Source organism: Neovison vison, chromosome 13, assembly GCF_020171115.1.
Source record: "Neovison vison isolate M4711 chromosome 13, ASM_NN_V1, whole genome shotgun sequence".
Lineage (NCBI taxonomy): Eukaryota > Metazoa > Chordata > Mammalia > Carnivora > Mustelidae > Neogale > Neogale vison.
The window spans coordinates 97,862,277-97,878,497 of NC_058103.1; the positions used below are offsets into that span (position 1 = coordinate 97,862,277).

A 16,221-nucleotide genomic window follows, 5' to 3' on the forward strand; every position below is an offset into this window, starting at 1 on the left:
TGGTGGTGATGGTTGCACAGCGTTCTGACTGTGATGTCACTGAATTAGACACTTAAAAATCGTTACACAATTTCACACTGTGCATATTTTACCACTATAAAAAGTGTGTAATATTTCCAAGCTACAGAATAATGAAGAAAATAATTTTTTAAAAGATTTTATTTATTTATTTGTCAGAGAGAGAGAGCAGAGGCAGGCAGAGTGGCAGGCAGAGGCAGAGGGAGAAGTAGCTCCCTGTGGAGCAAGGAGCCCGATGTGGGACTCGATCTCAGGACGCCGGGATCGTGACCTGAGCCGAAGGCAGCCGCTTAACACACTGAGCCACCCAGGCATCCTGAAAATAAATAATTTTTTAAGAAAATAATTTTTTATAAAAGATTTTATTTATTTACTTGACAAAGATCACAGGTAGGCAGAGAGGCAGAGAGAGAGAAAGAGAGAGAGAGGAAAGCAGGCTCACCACTGAGCAGAGAGCCTGATGCAGGGCTCGATCTTAGAACCCTGAGATTGTGACCTGAGCCCAAGGCAGAGGCTTAACCCACTGAGCCACCCAGGCGCCCCAAGAAAATAATTTTTTTAATGCGCACTTTACCTAAGTTAAAGAAAATAAAAGTTAATACTTTGCAAACAACATTGATGTGAGTGGGCCATAGCCCACCTTTGTTCTCTCAGTTCTGCAGGCCTAATTACCAAGACTCGCACACTCTCTGAAGCACCATGATCTCACCCTTGTGCCACCCTTGTGTCCTTGTGGAAGGATACAAGGTGGAGGTCTGGTACTGTGAGGGACCTCAGGCACACCAGGAAATCCTCCGGCAGTGGGACCAAGGCTGGTCTCCACACACCTGCCCACCTTGGTCCTCTAGTACTCCTTCGAGTAGCCTCAATGTCAAGGGAAAGACAAAGAAAAGGAACGGTCCCCTTCTCTCCCAGCACATACCATGCCTTTGGCTCAGGTCATGATCCCAGGATCCCATGGTCCTGGGGTCGAGCCCCGTATCAGGCTCTCTGTTCGGTGGTCTGCTTCTCCCTCTCCCACTCCCTCTGCTTGTGTTCCCTTTCTCGCTGTGATGACCAGCCTAAACTGCAAACATAAGGGGTAACGGCAATAGCAGAGGAGTCCCCAACTTCTTCATTCAGCCACTATTTACCACGTTTATCACGTGACAGGTACGGGTGAGTCTAAGTGTGTAATTGAGGATTCTCCATGGGCTGCTGCGGCTTGAAGGACACGGTGAAAATTAAACAGATACAAAAATTGTATGGGTTTGGGGCACCTGGATGGTGCCATTGGTTAAGTGGCCGGCTCTTGGTTTTGGCTCAGGTCATGAGCTCAGGGTCCTGGGATCAAGCCTCATGTCAGTCTCCACGTTCAGCAGGGAGTCTGCTCAAGGAATCTCTCTCTCCCTCTGCTCCTCCCCCTGCTCATGCTCTCTCTCTCTCTAAAATAAACAAATAAAGCTTTAAAAAGAATTGTATCGCTTTGTGACACATAGAATGGACAGAAGTAGGCAGCCTCTATACCATTCTCTTCTTTCACTGCACAGGAAAAAAAAAGAGGAATAAGACAGTCACTGTCCCCAACAAATGTATAAAGAGATGAGACACCCAACTAGCTAGCACAAGTCACCCTGAGAAGGAGGGAAACTCATCCACCGCACCAACCCTGTCCTTCTCACCTTGCTCCCTGGCCCATCTCATTCACCCCCACTGTGGCCATCTCAGGAGGCAAGGCAGGGCAGGGCAGGGCCTGGGTGCTGGATTCAAGCCACTTGCATTCAAAGACCAGTGCAACCCGTGCAACCCTGGGCAAGGAAAATTAACACCTGTGCCTCGGTTACCCTAAGGGTAAAATGGAAACAACGGTAGTACTTTCTTCACGGGGGTGTCATGATGATGAAACGCCAGAACCCATGTAAAGGGCCTGGCGTAAAGTAAGGGTCCAACAAACACTTGCTATTAGTACTAATTTTCAGAGAGGGAGATTCATTTTCTATTCTACAGGCAAGAAAATGAAAGCTTGGAAAAGCTATGGGGTTTGCCCAAGATCACACAGTGAATGGCTGCTAGAAAACTAGGATTTGATTTCTGGTTTTGTAAGTTCCTTTTCAGTAGAGAAGGGACTTTGAATAAAGGTTACAAAGAGCTAGCACAGAGCACTAGGTCTTAATTTCCCTTTGCTGCTGAGAGAAGGACCACACAGAATGTTTACGATGATGTTCATAACCCAGAGGTTAAAGGATGGCCCTCCTTGTCTGTTAATCAGGTTGAGACAAACTCTTGGGTAAGACTTGACCTTGGGTCTTACAAAATCTCGAGATTTCTTGTGTCCTGTCTTTGTACCAAGGAAGCAGGAACTCTTCCATTAAACCACTGTTAGGTTGCATCTGAAATGTAAACCTTTCTGTCTGTCGAAATCATGAAACAACCCTGGCTTATGTTTCATACATTGTATCGCCTCTTAATCATGGCAGATGTAACTGAACATCAATGAACTCACTGGTGTTTTTCGTTCCCATCACATGCCAAGCTCTTAATTTCACCAACACTATAAAAACCAGAGTGTAATTTCCAGTATTTCAAACAGCAGCTTGGTTTGCTCTCTCTGTCTGCAGAGGCCTAGAAACAAGAGTGAATAAGACAAAAGGGCTTCAGACAGTTCCCATTAGAGACACAATGTGACACTTGGCTAAGATTTCAACGGTACATTGGTGTTCCATGTGAGATTCATTTAAATGAGGGTCCCACAGCTTAAAGATGTTTTAGAACAACTAAAAGAAAGGGAAATGGGCTACAACATATTCTCTAAGACCTGCCAAGTTCTCCTGAAATAGCCATAAACAACACTAAAAAAAAAAAAAAAAAAAGACCAAATCATCACAACAAAATCACCATCAAATTTCCAACTAGTCCTCTCAGATTTCTCAGATTTAAGACCAAACAAAACTAATACAAGGTGAAATTTGCCCCTGACCACCTCACCCCTCTCAGGCTGGCATTCCATCCTTATTCCTGGAGGTCCCTCCCCTGCTAGAAATTTCATCCTATACACTAGATCCTAGGCCCTGAGGACTTCGGCAAGCAAACCCTGTAACCTCCCAAATATACCTACATATAAAGTTGCTGAATATAAGCTGATGGACTATTTTCCCAATGAGAAGGTCTGAAAAAATGTATAACTTCTGGGATGCAGATGAACTAGTACACAATATCTCTCTCTGCAACATTGACTTATTAATGTGGCTAGACATATTAGAATCCCTTATTATAACCAATGAATTAATTTTAAAATATTGCTTTTTCCACTGATATCTCACAGAAATAAGTATATTCACCATCTTCACAAGCATCTTCAATAACAATATCTTCATAACTATAGCCACGTTCTAGAATTACTAACATAGTTTAAGTGAAAAATAGTCTCATTTCCATATGAGTTATATGAGGTCTGTGTTTTTTTTTTTTTTTTGAGAGAGAGAGGACACGTGGTAGAGGGGAGGAGCAGAGACAGGGAAAGAGAGAATCTTCAGCAGGCTCCGGGTCCAGCACTGAGCCCGACATGGGGCTCCATCTCACAACCCTGAGATCACCACCAGAGATCGTGATCAAAGCTGAGATCAAGAAATCAAACGGGGCGCCTGGGTGGCTCAGTGGGTTAAGCCACTGCCTTCAGCTCAGGTCATGATCTCAGGGTCCTGGGATTGAGTCCCGCATCGGGCTCTGTGCTCAGCAGGGAGCCTGCTTCCTCCTCTCTCTCTCTCTGCCTGCCTCTCTGCCTGCTTGTGATCTCTCTCTGTCGAATAAATAAATAAAATCTTTAAAAAAAAAAAAAAGAAATCAAGGACCCGGGGCGCCTGGGTGGCTCAGTGAGTTAAGCCGCTGCCTTCAGCTCAGGTCATGATCTCAGGGTCCTGGGATTGAGCCCCGCATCGGGCTCTCCGCTTAGCGGGGAGCCTGCTTCCTCCTCTCTCTCTGCCTGTTTGTCACCTCTCTCTGTCAAATAAATAAATAAAATCTTTAAAAAAAAAAGAAATCAAGGACCCTTCACCAACTGAGTCACCCAGGCCTCCCTGAGGTCTAGAGAAGCTGTGTTTAATGCCGCTGTTACACAATGTACCCTGAGTCGGAAGTATTCATTTGCTATTATTATACTGCATGTGGTTTGCTTTCAAACACTTCACACAGATAGCGTGATATGAAATGGTTAGGTTTAACCCGCACCCCTGGGGTGGTGGTTAATTAGCATTTGAAAGACGAAGCAGAAACTCACACTCCAGAGGCCACACCTTTGGTTCAGCAGGGTTATTTCTGGCCCACACCTAAGTGTTTGCGAATTAGCGCAATGGGTGCTGTTTCACTGGCAAAATGAGTGGAACAGAAGATATGGGAGCTGATGAGAAGGATCATCCAGGTGCCCATCCTCTTGCATGAGCCGGGACAGTGACTGGATGCCCCAGGTGACTCCCCCCTGAATAAGGCCAGGTGAGCCCTGTAGGGAGGATTCAGGAGCCTAAAGCCAAGAAGTCCAGCTGCCCCAGGCCGCCAGATAAATGTTGTATCAACTTTGCACGTGCTTAAGGTGTGCAAAAGTGTTAAAGAGGGTAGTCCTAGGACTTCACCTGCCCACAGAACAGGCCATCCTCCTGCTTTGGCACCTGCTGAAAAATATGAGGATGGCAGGGGAACTCAGCCTGAGACTCTCACTGTGCTGTGCCCGTGCGGTCTGGCCGTGAGGGTTTGGGGGTCCCCTTGCTCTCAGTTACCTCTAAACACTGACGAACTTCCAGACACTCTCAGCTGGAAGTCACACCACTGTTTTGTGTACCAGGGAAAGAAGCGCTGCCCATTGTAATCAGGAGATGAAGGCACCCTCTGGAAATGAATCCTGATTTCAGAGCTCATAAAACACCACCACCATAGGAATTGATGAAACACAGAGACTGGAAGTGAGCGATTGGCTTGGGTCAGTTCACCATGGCTACTCCTTCCATCTTCCTACTCTGCTCTTGAAAGGGATCATTAAGGTCTCCTTTATAGCAAAACCAGCTCTTACAATCAGAGGCCACGTCCCCGGAATAAATCTCAATCTGGGTTACACTTTCTGCCCAAGTCTCCATCTGTATAACATTTTCTCTCTCTTTCAGTTGCTTGTGTGTGTCAGGTGCCTTCTGGAAGGATCCCAAACAAGAATGGATGGAGAGAGTTTCAGGTTACAGTGTCTCCCCCAAAATGCCCATACAGCCAACCTATTGTTCAAAATAAAGGAATGCAGTGGGCCCCAAATGTGAAAAACTCTGGATGGACCCAACTATTATGCTACTTCCTCTTTTCTGGAAAAAAAAAAAAAAAGAAATTCGGCTGGAAAACAAAAAACTCATAGTCAGGCATATGTAGCAAAAACAAAGAAGGCTGTTTGGTAGGGAATTTTTCCCATGCTTGCTTTAGAAAACTAGAAACATGAGATCAGGAAGCTGCTGAGAGGTCTCTAATTCAAGTTACCACCGGACGCATGAATGTCATCAATGGCATTTCAGAACAGAAGTTGTACATTTGACCCAAAGAAGCAACGTTAAGAGGGAGTTCAGGTTTCATGAAGAGACGGTGGGGAGGACCAGAAAGGGTGGCCCCTTTCTGACCATACTGGCTGGCCAGCCCACCTCTGATTCCCTCCTTCCCCCGGGGACCCCTATCTAGATCTCCTTTATGTTAACCCTAAAACAGCATAAAGCCCAGGAGGCAACCAGGGCAAAGTTTCCCTCCCATCACTATGCCAGAAGGCCCCTCCCAGAGGACCACTAAATGGTCCTCACCACCACAGAGGGTTGAATGTGCACTAGGGAAGCTGGGGAATAGGGACAGACAGAATCTAAGGGCAGCCCCAAGCTGCCTGCGGACTCCTGCTTTAGCTTAAAAATGCATATGAAAATTAAAATGTTTTGTGCATCAAAGGGTACTATCAAGAGAGTGAAAAACAATGGGAAACCATATACCCAATGAGATTCATATCCAGAATATATAAAAAACTCCTTACAACTCAACAACGACAATAACCCAATTTAAAAAATGGGTAAAGGACTTAAACAGACATTTCTCCAAAGAACACATACATAGGACCAACAAGCACATAAAAGTGTGTGGTTCAGCAGCTCTAGTCATTAGGGAAACATAAGTCAAAACTACAGTTAGATACCCGTTCACACCATTAGGATGGCTGTCAAAAAAAGGAAAAAAAAAAAAAAAGAACTAGTGTAGATGAGGATGGAGAACAACTGGAACCTTAGCTCATCGCTGGGAGGAATGTCAGATGGTGCAACCACTCTGGAAAACAGTATGGCGGTCCCTCAAAAAATTACCCAGAGAATTACTGTAGGATCCAGAAATTCCACTTCTGGGGACATACCCAAAGGAATTAAAAGCAGAAACCAAACAGATATCTGTACACCTGTGTTCAGAGCAGCCGTATTCACAATACGTGAAAGGCGGAAGCGACCCCAGTGTCCATCAGCAGATGACCACGCACGATGCGGTCCGTACATGTGATGGGATGTTACTCAGCCTTCAAAAGGAATAGAATTCTGACACAGGCGACCACATGGATGGATCTGGAAGACATCATGTCAAGTGAATGAGCTAGACAAAAAAGGACAAACACTGTAGGATTCCACTTATCAGAGGTAAGGAACAGGCAAATTTATAGACAGAAAATAGAACAGAAGTTGCCAGGGGCTGGCTAGATGGGGAGATGGGAAGTTGCTGTTTAATGGTTGATGATGAAAATATTCTGGAAATGGACAGTGGTGATGTTTGTACGACACTGCGACTATAAGTAATGTCACTGAACTTAACACTTCAAAATAGTTGAAATGGTGGGGACCTGGGGGGCTCAGCCGGTTAAGTGTCCGACTCTTGATCTCAGCTCAGGTATTGATCTCAGGTTCATGAGTTCAAGCCCTGTGTGGAGCCTACTTTAAAAAAAAAAAAAAGAAAAAAGAAAGAAAGAAAGAAAGAAAGAAAGAAAAAGTTAAGGGACGCCTGGGTGGCTTAGTCACTCAAGCATCTGCCTTCGGATCGGGTCATGATCCCAGGATCCCGGGATTGAGCCCCACAATGGCCTCCTCACTCAGCAGGGAGTCTGCTTCTCCCTCTGCCTCCACTCCCCCTACTTGGGTGCTTTCCCTCTCTCTCTCTCTGCCAAACAAATAAAATATTTAAAAACAAACAAACAAACAAAAAACACCGAACATTTCTCATCCATAGTTCCAGAGGCTGGAAGTCCAAGATGGGGGGGGTTAGCAACATGGTCGGGTTATGGTGAAGGCCCTGTTCTGATTGCAGATTGCACACTCACTGCCCTGTCCTCACAGCAGGAAGGGCAATGGATCCATCTCGGACCTCTTTCCTAAGGGCATGAATCCCACTCACAAGGGCCCCAGGCCTCCCTCCCTTCACTCTGGAGACTTTTGCTCACTCCTGCTACAGATTCCAGCATCCGGCCACCTGCAGCTGTGTGTCCCCTCAGCTCTCCCCCTTGCAGAGCTATATTTGCTGGGATACCTCCTCTTCTCTCCCGGCAGCCGCTGAAACTTGAGGTTGACCAGCTCTCTGTCACCTGCCACATGCTTGCTCTCTCCCTGTTGTCAACTGCACTCAAATCAGTTTCCCTAGAAGCCCCAGACCCAGCCTGCAACCAAGCACACAGGGAGTCCCAAAGCCCTCAAGGCCTGTCCTAGGCACCAGGGGATGCAGACTGCCAGGCTTTTGGACTTCTCGGAGTGCCTCAAGGAGATCCCCGTCTGCTGGAAAAGAGAGAGACAACAGCACACTGCCCATGTGCAGGGACAGGAAGCTCCGGAGTCCAGAGAGATGAGAAGAGCTGAACCCAGGGCAGGGAAGAGAAAATGAATGGGAGGGGTGTCATGGGATGGATGGGTATGGAAAGCAGAGGCTCTGGGCTTCCAAACTGTTTCAAAAATAAGAGGTGAGAAAAAAATAAATTGCTGGCCCGGTACCATGGAGGTCGATACATGACATCATACACTGGGGAACCCTGATGTAACTACCCGCATCAGTTAATAACGTATCAGTGTTGGTCATCAGCTGTAACCAATGTACCATGGCAGTGGAAGCTGTTAATAATAGGGGAAGGGGTTGGGCCAGAAGGGGGCATTGGGAACTCTACTTCCAGCACAATTTTTCTAAAAACCTAACACAGCTATAAAAAGAAGAAAGTCTATTAAGAAAAGGTAACCTGACATCAAAAAATCAAGGGACCTCATAGAAAAACCTGGACTCCAGTTTGTCTTGACAAATCTGAAGGTCAAGTTCACATACAGCTGCAACTTGCTATTTCTTCTTTCCAGGTAAATGGGGTAAGCGCAGTCAGGTTCATAGTAGACGCCCCCCCCCCACACCCCCATCAATGCCTGCCAGGCTTGGCCCTGAGCTCTGTGTTTTGGGCTCTGGTGATCGAAGTCAGGTATCTGACGACAGAGAGAGAGAGACAGCCAGGGTCTCAGAGTGCCATGTCCCACAGGCTGGGAAATAGTGACACCCATGAAGGAAGGGAGTAAGACGAAAGCAGTTTTCTGTTGAGTCTGACATGCACAGATTTGCAGTTTAAAAATATGTGACCATATCTTGAAGGAGCGAGCAAGGGTACAGACAGAATCTAAGGGCAACTTAGGAGGCAAAGAGAGGTGACTTTCAAAGGTCCTCCAGAGGGAGAAGAGCAGACAGAAGATCCAAGGGATAAGAAAAAGTCAAGTTCATGGTTCTGATGGAATAAAATTGACAGAGCTGGGGAGTGGGAGGCAGCAGGAACAATGATCTAGAGGATTTGCCCAGTATCTCGGTTTCCCTGGTAGGACAAGGTTAGGAACTGTGAGAGAAAGGGGTGAGCCAGTCTGGAGGAGGGTGGAGGCTGGGGGCTGGTGTTGAGGGGCAACGTTGGGGAAGCAGCCAGGTGAGAGGCAAGGAAGCTGGGAGCAGCTGCTGGTAGACAGGGTGCTCATCCAACATGCCTGGGTCAAAGTCATCCCTCTGCTCCCCTGGGGAGAGCTGCCTGGGGCAAGGAGCAGCCATGGAAAGTGCACAGGACTATGCTTGGCCATTTACTCATTCATTCAGCACCCACTTCCTGAACACCCATTATGTATCCGATACTACATAGGACACAGGGGAGCAACCTTCATCCCTGAAGAGCTCACATTCTAGTGCAGGAGATCAACACTGACATGTGACACAAAACACATCTTATGGTTGGAATCATCAGCTGTTTCTGGGGGGAACAGAGAGGTGGGGCATCACACCAGGGAGTCAGGAAAGACTTCTTGAAGACATAAAGCTTGAGCTAAGTGTTGAAGAATAAGCAGGAGTGCAGCAGCCATAAAGGACAGAGACCGCTCTAAACTGAGGGTACAGCAGGAGCCAATGTGTGGAGGTGGGCGGAGTACACATTTGGGGCACTGTCCACAGTTCAGTGTGGGGTGGTGGAGGGGAGGGAGTGGCTAGTGCCTGGCATGGGCTCTGGAGAAGAGCCCCCGTGAAGGCTCAGGGTGCACCGTCTGAAGGCAGTGGGAATGAATGCACTGGAGGGTGGGAGTCAGGACCAGAGGGCTCAGGGATGCTGATGGAGGAGAGGTTGGCAGCCCAAGGGATGGTAAGGAGCATTCTGAGCAATGGATGCCAGAAAATTTCAAATCCTGGCTCTATCATTTCCTGGGTGCCCTTGGACCGATCGCCTAATCTCTTCAACTTGCATTTTCTTACTAGTTAAATGAGAATAATGAAAGTTATCAATGACTCTTGCGAGGATGAAAAAACCATAGTAACTACCAGATAACAAGCACTCAATAAAAAGTGACTATTAATACTACTCTACCCTAGCCCGTCCCCGTACTGCATTAACACACCCTCATGCTCTGGGTTTAGGGTTTTGCTTGAAACTAGACTGTTACCTTTCAGGCTCTGACCCACCTCCCTGGCTGGAGGTGTTGCTAATGTGCGCTCCACGTGCGGAGTGGTTGCCATGGTGACCTCCCAGCGTGGCTTTAGGACCTGGGAGTGAACCAAGCCTTTCCTTTGTTCCAGGGATCCTGGCTCTTCTAGATATTACTGCTAGGTGATGACTGCGCATCTGAAAAAGCTGAATGATATTCTTTAGCACATTGTGAAAAGCTGGAAACAATCCAAATTTCTGGCACTAGCGAGCTGGCCCGGTAAGTTACGGTCGGGCCATGCAAAATTGCGTGGCGCGGCTATTAAAAATGTTACAGATCTGTGGTTACTGACAGGAAACGGTGTCATGACATGCTGTTAAATGAAAAAAGCAGGTTATGGGGCCACATAAATCTTGTAACACCGGCCATATAAAACTGTGTTACATTTAACTGCTTGTGTTTATGGACGGAAAGTGTTCGGAGGGATGTTCCCCAAAATGCTCAAGGTGGCTCCCTCTAGGCAGCAGTGGTCAGCCCTAGGGATGTGCTCTACTCCCTTCCTCCTTTTCTATGACACTGGAGTTTGCCCACAATGAGCATGTGTCATTTGGTTTTTTTCACCAAAGCAACAATGCTGTTAAAAGGAAATAAGGGAACCCTTGGCGAGTCTTGGAGAAATTAGCTTTGTGAGCCAATCTGCAGGTTGACCAGCCTTTCCTATTATACCCACCACCTGAGAATCTCGAATCTGAGCCTTCCTCCCTGTGCCCAGGAGCAACCCTGACCTTGAAGTCCCCCATTCAGGGTAAGTGGGACACAGTTGCATAAAGCCAAACAGCTTGCCCATTTTGGAAAAGCCACCCCACTTCCCCCAGCCGCAGAACCCCTTAGGGGCTCCCTCTGCCATGACCATGGTGAAGGTGGAGCTGGGCAAGAGTGCCCTGCACTGGGAGCTCCAGGAAGTCATCAGTCAGTGGTCACATAGTGAGCACCTTGCGTATGCCCTGTTCCAGGCCAGCCCTGGAAAGCCATGGGGTTGAAGAGAGACATCAGTCTGCCCCCAGCATGCGAAGCTCCCGGTCTAGTGGAGGGCTCCAGGAAGGGCTTGCAAATCCAATAACTCTTCATAGTTCTGACAAGGCTCTGCTCTCCCGACTCATGGTCCAAATTTTATGTTCCTATGACAAAGTCATAGGGTCTCCTCTGGAGGTCCTAGAAGAGCCCGCTCTTTAGCATATCCTCAAGACCTCCACAGCCCACCCAGCCTCAGCATCACCTGCCACCAGTCTTGCCACCTGCCCCACACCCCATCACACCCCATCACTCTTCTTTGTCCTTGAATGCTCCATGTTTTGCACTTGCTGTTTACTAGGAGAGGGATACCTCTCCTTCCACTTTCTCTTCTTAACAAAATTCTATGCATTCTTTTTTCTTTTTTCAAAGACACTATTTGAGAGAGAAGGAGAGAGAGAGAGGAAAGAGAGTGCACAAGTAGTGGAGAGGGGGAAGCAGGTCCTCCACTGAGCAGGAAGCCCGACATGGGGCTCAATCCCAGGACTCTAGGATCATGTCCCGGAGCTTAACACAGACGTTTAGCTGACTAAGGCACCCAGGTGCCCTGAAATTCTACCCATTCTTCAAAACTAAACTCAAGCATCCTTTGCAAGAGTCTCTATTATCCTATTTGCAAATTTCACAGTGAAATGCCATGGCTCCCCACTGGCAGGACTGGCCAGGTCTGCCTGGTTCACTGCTGTGTCCACTGTGCCCAGGCTGGGACCAGGCGCGGTATTGCTGTTGCTTGAATGCATAATTTTTTTTAAGATTTTATTTATTTATTTGATAGAGATCGCAAATAGGCAGAGAGGCAGGCTGAGAGAGAGGGAGAGGCAGACTCCGCTGAGCAGAGGGCCAGATGCGGGGCTTGATCCCAGGACCCTGGGATCACAGTCCCAGCCGAAGGCAGAGGCTTTAACCCACTGAGCCACCCAGGCACCCCTTGAATGCATAATTTGCTGAACAACTAAATGACTTCCATTGCCCACTACATGCTAAACCCCAAAAGCAGGGTCTGGCCCATTTGTCTAGAACCTTCTGCCCAGTGGTTGCCAGGCTTTATTCATAAACCTTACACCTCGGTGCCAAAATGGTGTATTTTCCCTTGGTCCAAAATGTTTATTTGCAAATTTTTAAGGTCTGAAATCTCATACCAACTGTTAAAAAAAAAAAAAAAAAAGAGAGAGAGACAACTGAGGAAATCTGAACGCCAGATATTTTATGACAGTGAGAAATGATCAATTCTTAAGGTGCAATCATAGAACCACAGCTGTGTTTTCTAAAGAGCCCTATTCACTGAGAGAAGAACTGTGAAGGAATTACAGATGAAATGATACTATGTCTTAGATCAGCTTCCACAGAATCCAGCTGGGAGCAGGGGTGCTGGGTCAGGGTGGAAGGAAGATTGGCCACAAGATGGTCACTGTTGAGGGCAGGCATGGAATTTCTGCACATGTCTCAATTTTTGTATATGTTTTAAAAAGGAAATAGTCACATTAAAAAAAAAAAAACCCAAGACAAAACAAAACAAATTCAAAACCCCTGAAATGTGAACTACATCTCAACTCCTCCTCAGACAGCGCATGGCGGCAGACAAAGCAAAATTCTGTTGCTAGAATGATCATTACTCTATTCGCCGACGTTCCTAACACGTGGAATATCAACACAACAGTTCCAAAACTGATACAGGGAATGCTGCATCAGACTCTCCATCTGAACAAGATAAAACCAAAGAACTTGAGGACAAACCGGAAATGCTTCAGGAAGGAAAGCGATGGCTCCTTTTAAATAAAAGACAGCAGTCCCTGAAAAAAAACCAAAAGGCTGTGTCAGCGGAAAATATTCGACGCTATCTCACAAATCTCTCTTCTCACCATTCTCTGGCTAGGGGAGAGCCAGGAAAAGCTTTTTTTCGAAAGTCTGAAAGACTTTCAGACTTTCTCAAAAACATACTTGAGATACAGTGGTACCACCAACGTACTTTGTGTAGATTTTAACGGTTTTATTGCATCATTTTTGTCTATCTGTGAGTTTAGACTACAGCTGTAATGTCTATTTTTACCAATTTTACATTGATGTATTTTTGATTACTAAATATTTGGTTTTACGGACTTAAAAAATCTTTATTTATTTATTTGATGGGGGTGTAGAGGGGGGCAGAGGGCGAGAATCTTAAGCAGGCTTCCCACCCAGCAAGGAGCCCTACATAGGGATCAATCTCAACAATCCTGAGATCATGACCTGAGCTGAAACCAAGAGTTGCACATTCAACCAACTGAGCCACCCAGGCACCCTCTGACTTAAATTTTTAAATAAGTTTTCACAAAATGTATAAAATACAGATAATGTAAAATAATATTTCAATATTTAGAATATACAGAGTAAGAGGGCCCTGGCTCTTTTACTCCCATTTAACTATCCCCATGTAAGAGCTGGCTTGAGGGGTTCTGGGAATGCAGCCTAGTGGTCCTCAACTTGGGATGCACCTTAGAACCACCTAGAAAGCTCTCAAACATAGTGCTTGGTTGGGCCCACCACAGCTCAATTAAGGTAAGCTCTCCAAAGGTCAGGGAGAGCCAGTGAAGCCCAGTGACCTACAGCATAGCCAGAGTTGAGACGGCTGACATTTTAGTCCAAGGGAAGAACAGAGCCCACCCAGAGCTGGTCTGGCACTGAGCTCTGGGGAGTGAAGACTGGGGTGTCCACACCTCGCAATTCGCTGGCCTCCAGTGCAGGTGTATAGGGGGGTTCGTCCCCCAAGGCTGGGAAAGTGTGAGTTCCTACCAGGTTGATGGAAGATGAATGTGGGTCCTGACTGTTGGGGTGAAATGTCAGGCTGCTGGAGAACTCAAGATCCCATCTTCACCCTCTTCCCAAGCCTCTAATCTGATCAGAAACTTAAAAGTCTGAGATAAGGCTGTCAGCCTGCAAGAGAGCCCAGAGCAAAGGAGGAAGGAAAGGAGGGAGACCTGGGGAGGACGAGGCACCCAGCACCTTCGCTCCTCCTGGGGAGGCAGGTTTGGAACCCTGGAGGAGATCATGTAGCCCATAAGGTCAGAACCAAGATCCCCCAAAGGGTTCTTCTGGGAGGAGGGTTTCTGCTCATACCACAGAGGCACTGACATCCAGGGAGGAAGGCCCGCTCCATGGGCACTGAGCTCCCCACCTGGAAAATATCCAGGTGGGTTCTGGGGCACCTACCCTGGGGAGGAAGGTGAAGTTACAGGTCGAGACAGGGGCCTGGAAAACCTCTTCTCATATCAAGTCCCAAACTCAACTGTGCATCCAAAGACCCAGAGGTGAAGGCTGGAAACGCAGACCAGACTAGGTGAGCCCACCTCAGGCTCTCGCAGTTGGAATCCTCAGGGGGGCCCCCCCCAGAGACCTGGCTGGCTATCAACCCCCAATGGTGAGTCTCACGCAAGGCCCAGTCCTGAGACCACTGCTCTGAGCTTCTGGGACTGTCCACCTCCATACGGCTTAGGTCCACTCAGGACACAAGACACTCGGAGTCAACAGTGAGAGAAAGAACGAGTTGCTGGGGACCAGGGCCGGGAGGAAAAGGTGGAAAGCGTGTGCTCAGAGGGAAGAGAGGACGAATGAGAGAGGGTCCAGGGATGGGCCCCAAAGGAGGCAAGTTTTAGATTCGGTTCCACATCCCCTCAGGGAGCAGGTGCCCATGACTCGGGTCTTGCTGAGTGCGATGATCAGAAATCATGGCGGCCCTCAAAGAGATCCCTTCTTTCTGAGGAGACAGACCCCATAACCAACTGTGAGGGATCGCTGGGAAGGAAGGAGACAGACTTCTCTGAGAGGCCCCCTGCCTCCCAGACACACTCGCTTGGTGTTTCACAGGTGCCTCAAAGGCCACATAGCCACACGGGAATCATCACCTGTCCTCCTAATCACGCCTCTACGCATGGCTCTCTCTGCTTCCAGACGCCCTACTCTGAGACTTGGTCTGTCTGGAAAATTCTATCTCCCCCTTCAGTCCACCCGAGCCCCTCACCTCCCATCTGGCTCCGGGCGTCCTCTGGAGCCCCTTGTCATACCTCGGCCTGCACGGGAGTTTCCAGAGCAGCGTGTCTGTCCCCTTCCTGGACAGCAGGGTCCTGCCATGCTCACGGCGGAGTCCCAGGAACCACGCACAGTGCCTGACATGCTAGGGAGCACTCAGAAGGAAATCTGCCCAGCTGTGCAGGGGAATTCAGAGAAGGGGCCCAGAGCAAGGATGTTGGGTCGTCAGAGAAGGCTCCCAGAGGAAGTAAAGCTTGACAGGGGAAGGGCTGGCTTTGGCAGAGGAGAGAAGTGTGCCCCCAGGGAGGGGGACCGCACAGGAAAGGCCGGGGTGGGAAAGTGGGCCGGCATGCTGGTGGTGCGAGATAAGAGCTGGAGAACAGGAAGGTGCGAGACTGCGGGCACGAGGAGCAGGCGCAGACCCTGGGCGCAGCCCCCCTCCAGGCCCAATAGTTCAAAGCCACCTCCCTCCCTGACTTCCTCCTCAGATGATTCAAATTCATGAGCTGATTTTCTCAGCAATCATTAACTCTGAGCTTCACACATCGGGCCTGGGGGGGATTGTTAACTGATCAAACTGGTGGGTGAACTAGTCCATGTAATTATTACCTAAAGAACATCGTGCACAGGAGCTAGGGAAATGGTCAGGGGTGGCAAGGAGCCGGGGAACTGTGAACTGGCAGAAGAAAGAGGTTCACGTGGACTGGGATGGGAGGGGGAAGGGGGCATGTGCCCAACCCTCAGCTGACAAGAGGACGCTGAAGGTCAAGGGAGGCCAGAGGGCCCAGACAGGAAAAGGTGCACAACACGCACAGTCATTCCCACCAGAGACAGGGGAGTCTGGGTTCTGGAGTCTGGTCAACCTGGTTTTGAGTCCCAGAGTCCTTTTCGGCCTCGCTTTCCTCCTCTGTAAAACGGCGATGACGTTGATTTGAAGTCCCATTTATTGAGCTCATGGTCTATTCTAGGCCCTTATGGGCATTTTACACTCCACTGAATTTTCCCAATATGGCCCCACATGGTGGCTTTTATAATCCCGAGTGACTACCTGTCTGGTCTGTTTCGGGCATGAACAGGAGCCAGTGTGTAAGCGCTGGGTACGCAGTGGGTGTCCAGTGGTGCCTGAGCTGATAGGATGTGCTCATGTCTAGGGCCGGCTGCAGACCACCAGCTAGATAGCAAAACCGACCCTCCTTCCTCCTCGCCGGAG

At 48.2% G+C, this 16,221-nt stretch overlaps 1 protein-coding gene across 4 annotated transcripts in view; it reads right to left on the reverse strand.

Annotated features, from left to right (window-relative positions):
- The window catches only part of LOC122893333 (membrane progestin receptor gamma), a 57,710-nt gene extending 42,243 nt beyond the window's left edge, over positions 1-15,467 (reverse strand). Inside the window, exons 1-3 of one of the 4 annotated variants that reach the window (XM_044230277.1) lie at positions 15,047-15,131; positions 12,744-12,799; positions 6,443-6,602 (exon numbers count right to left, since the gene is read on the reverse strand). In XM_044230277.1, coding sequence (XP_044086212.1) covers positions 6,443-6,536 — 94 coding nt within the window. In that variant the 5' untranslated portion in view covers positions 6,537-6,602; positions 12,744-12,799; positions 15,047-15,131. Of the gene's footprint in view, positions 1-6,442; positions 6,603-12,743; positions 12,800-15,046 lie in introns of all 4 variants that reach the window. The other 3 variants (XM_044230279.1, XM_044230278.1, XM_044230276.1) reach the window with 3 other exon arrangements.
- Between the last annotated feature and the right edge of the window lie 754 nt (positions 15,468-16,221).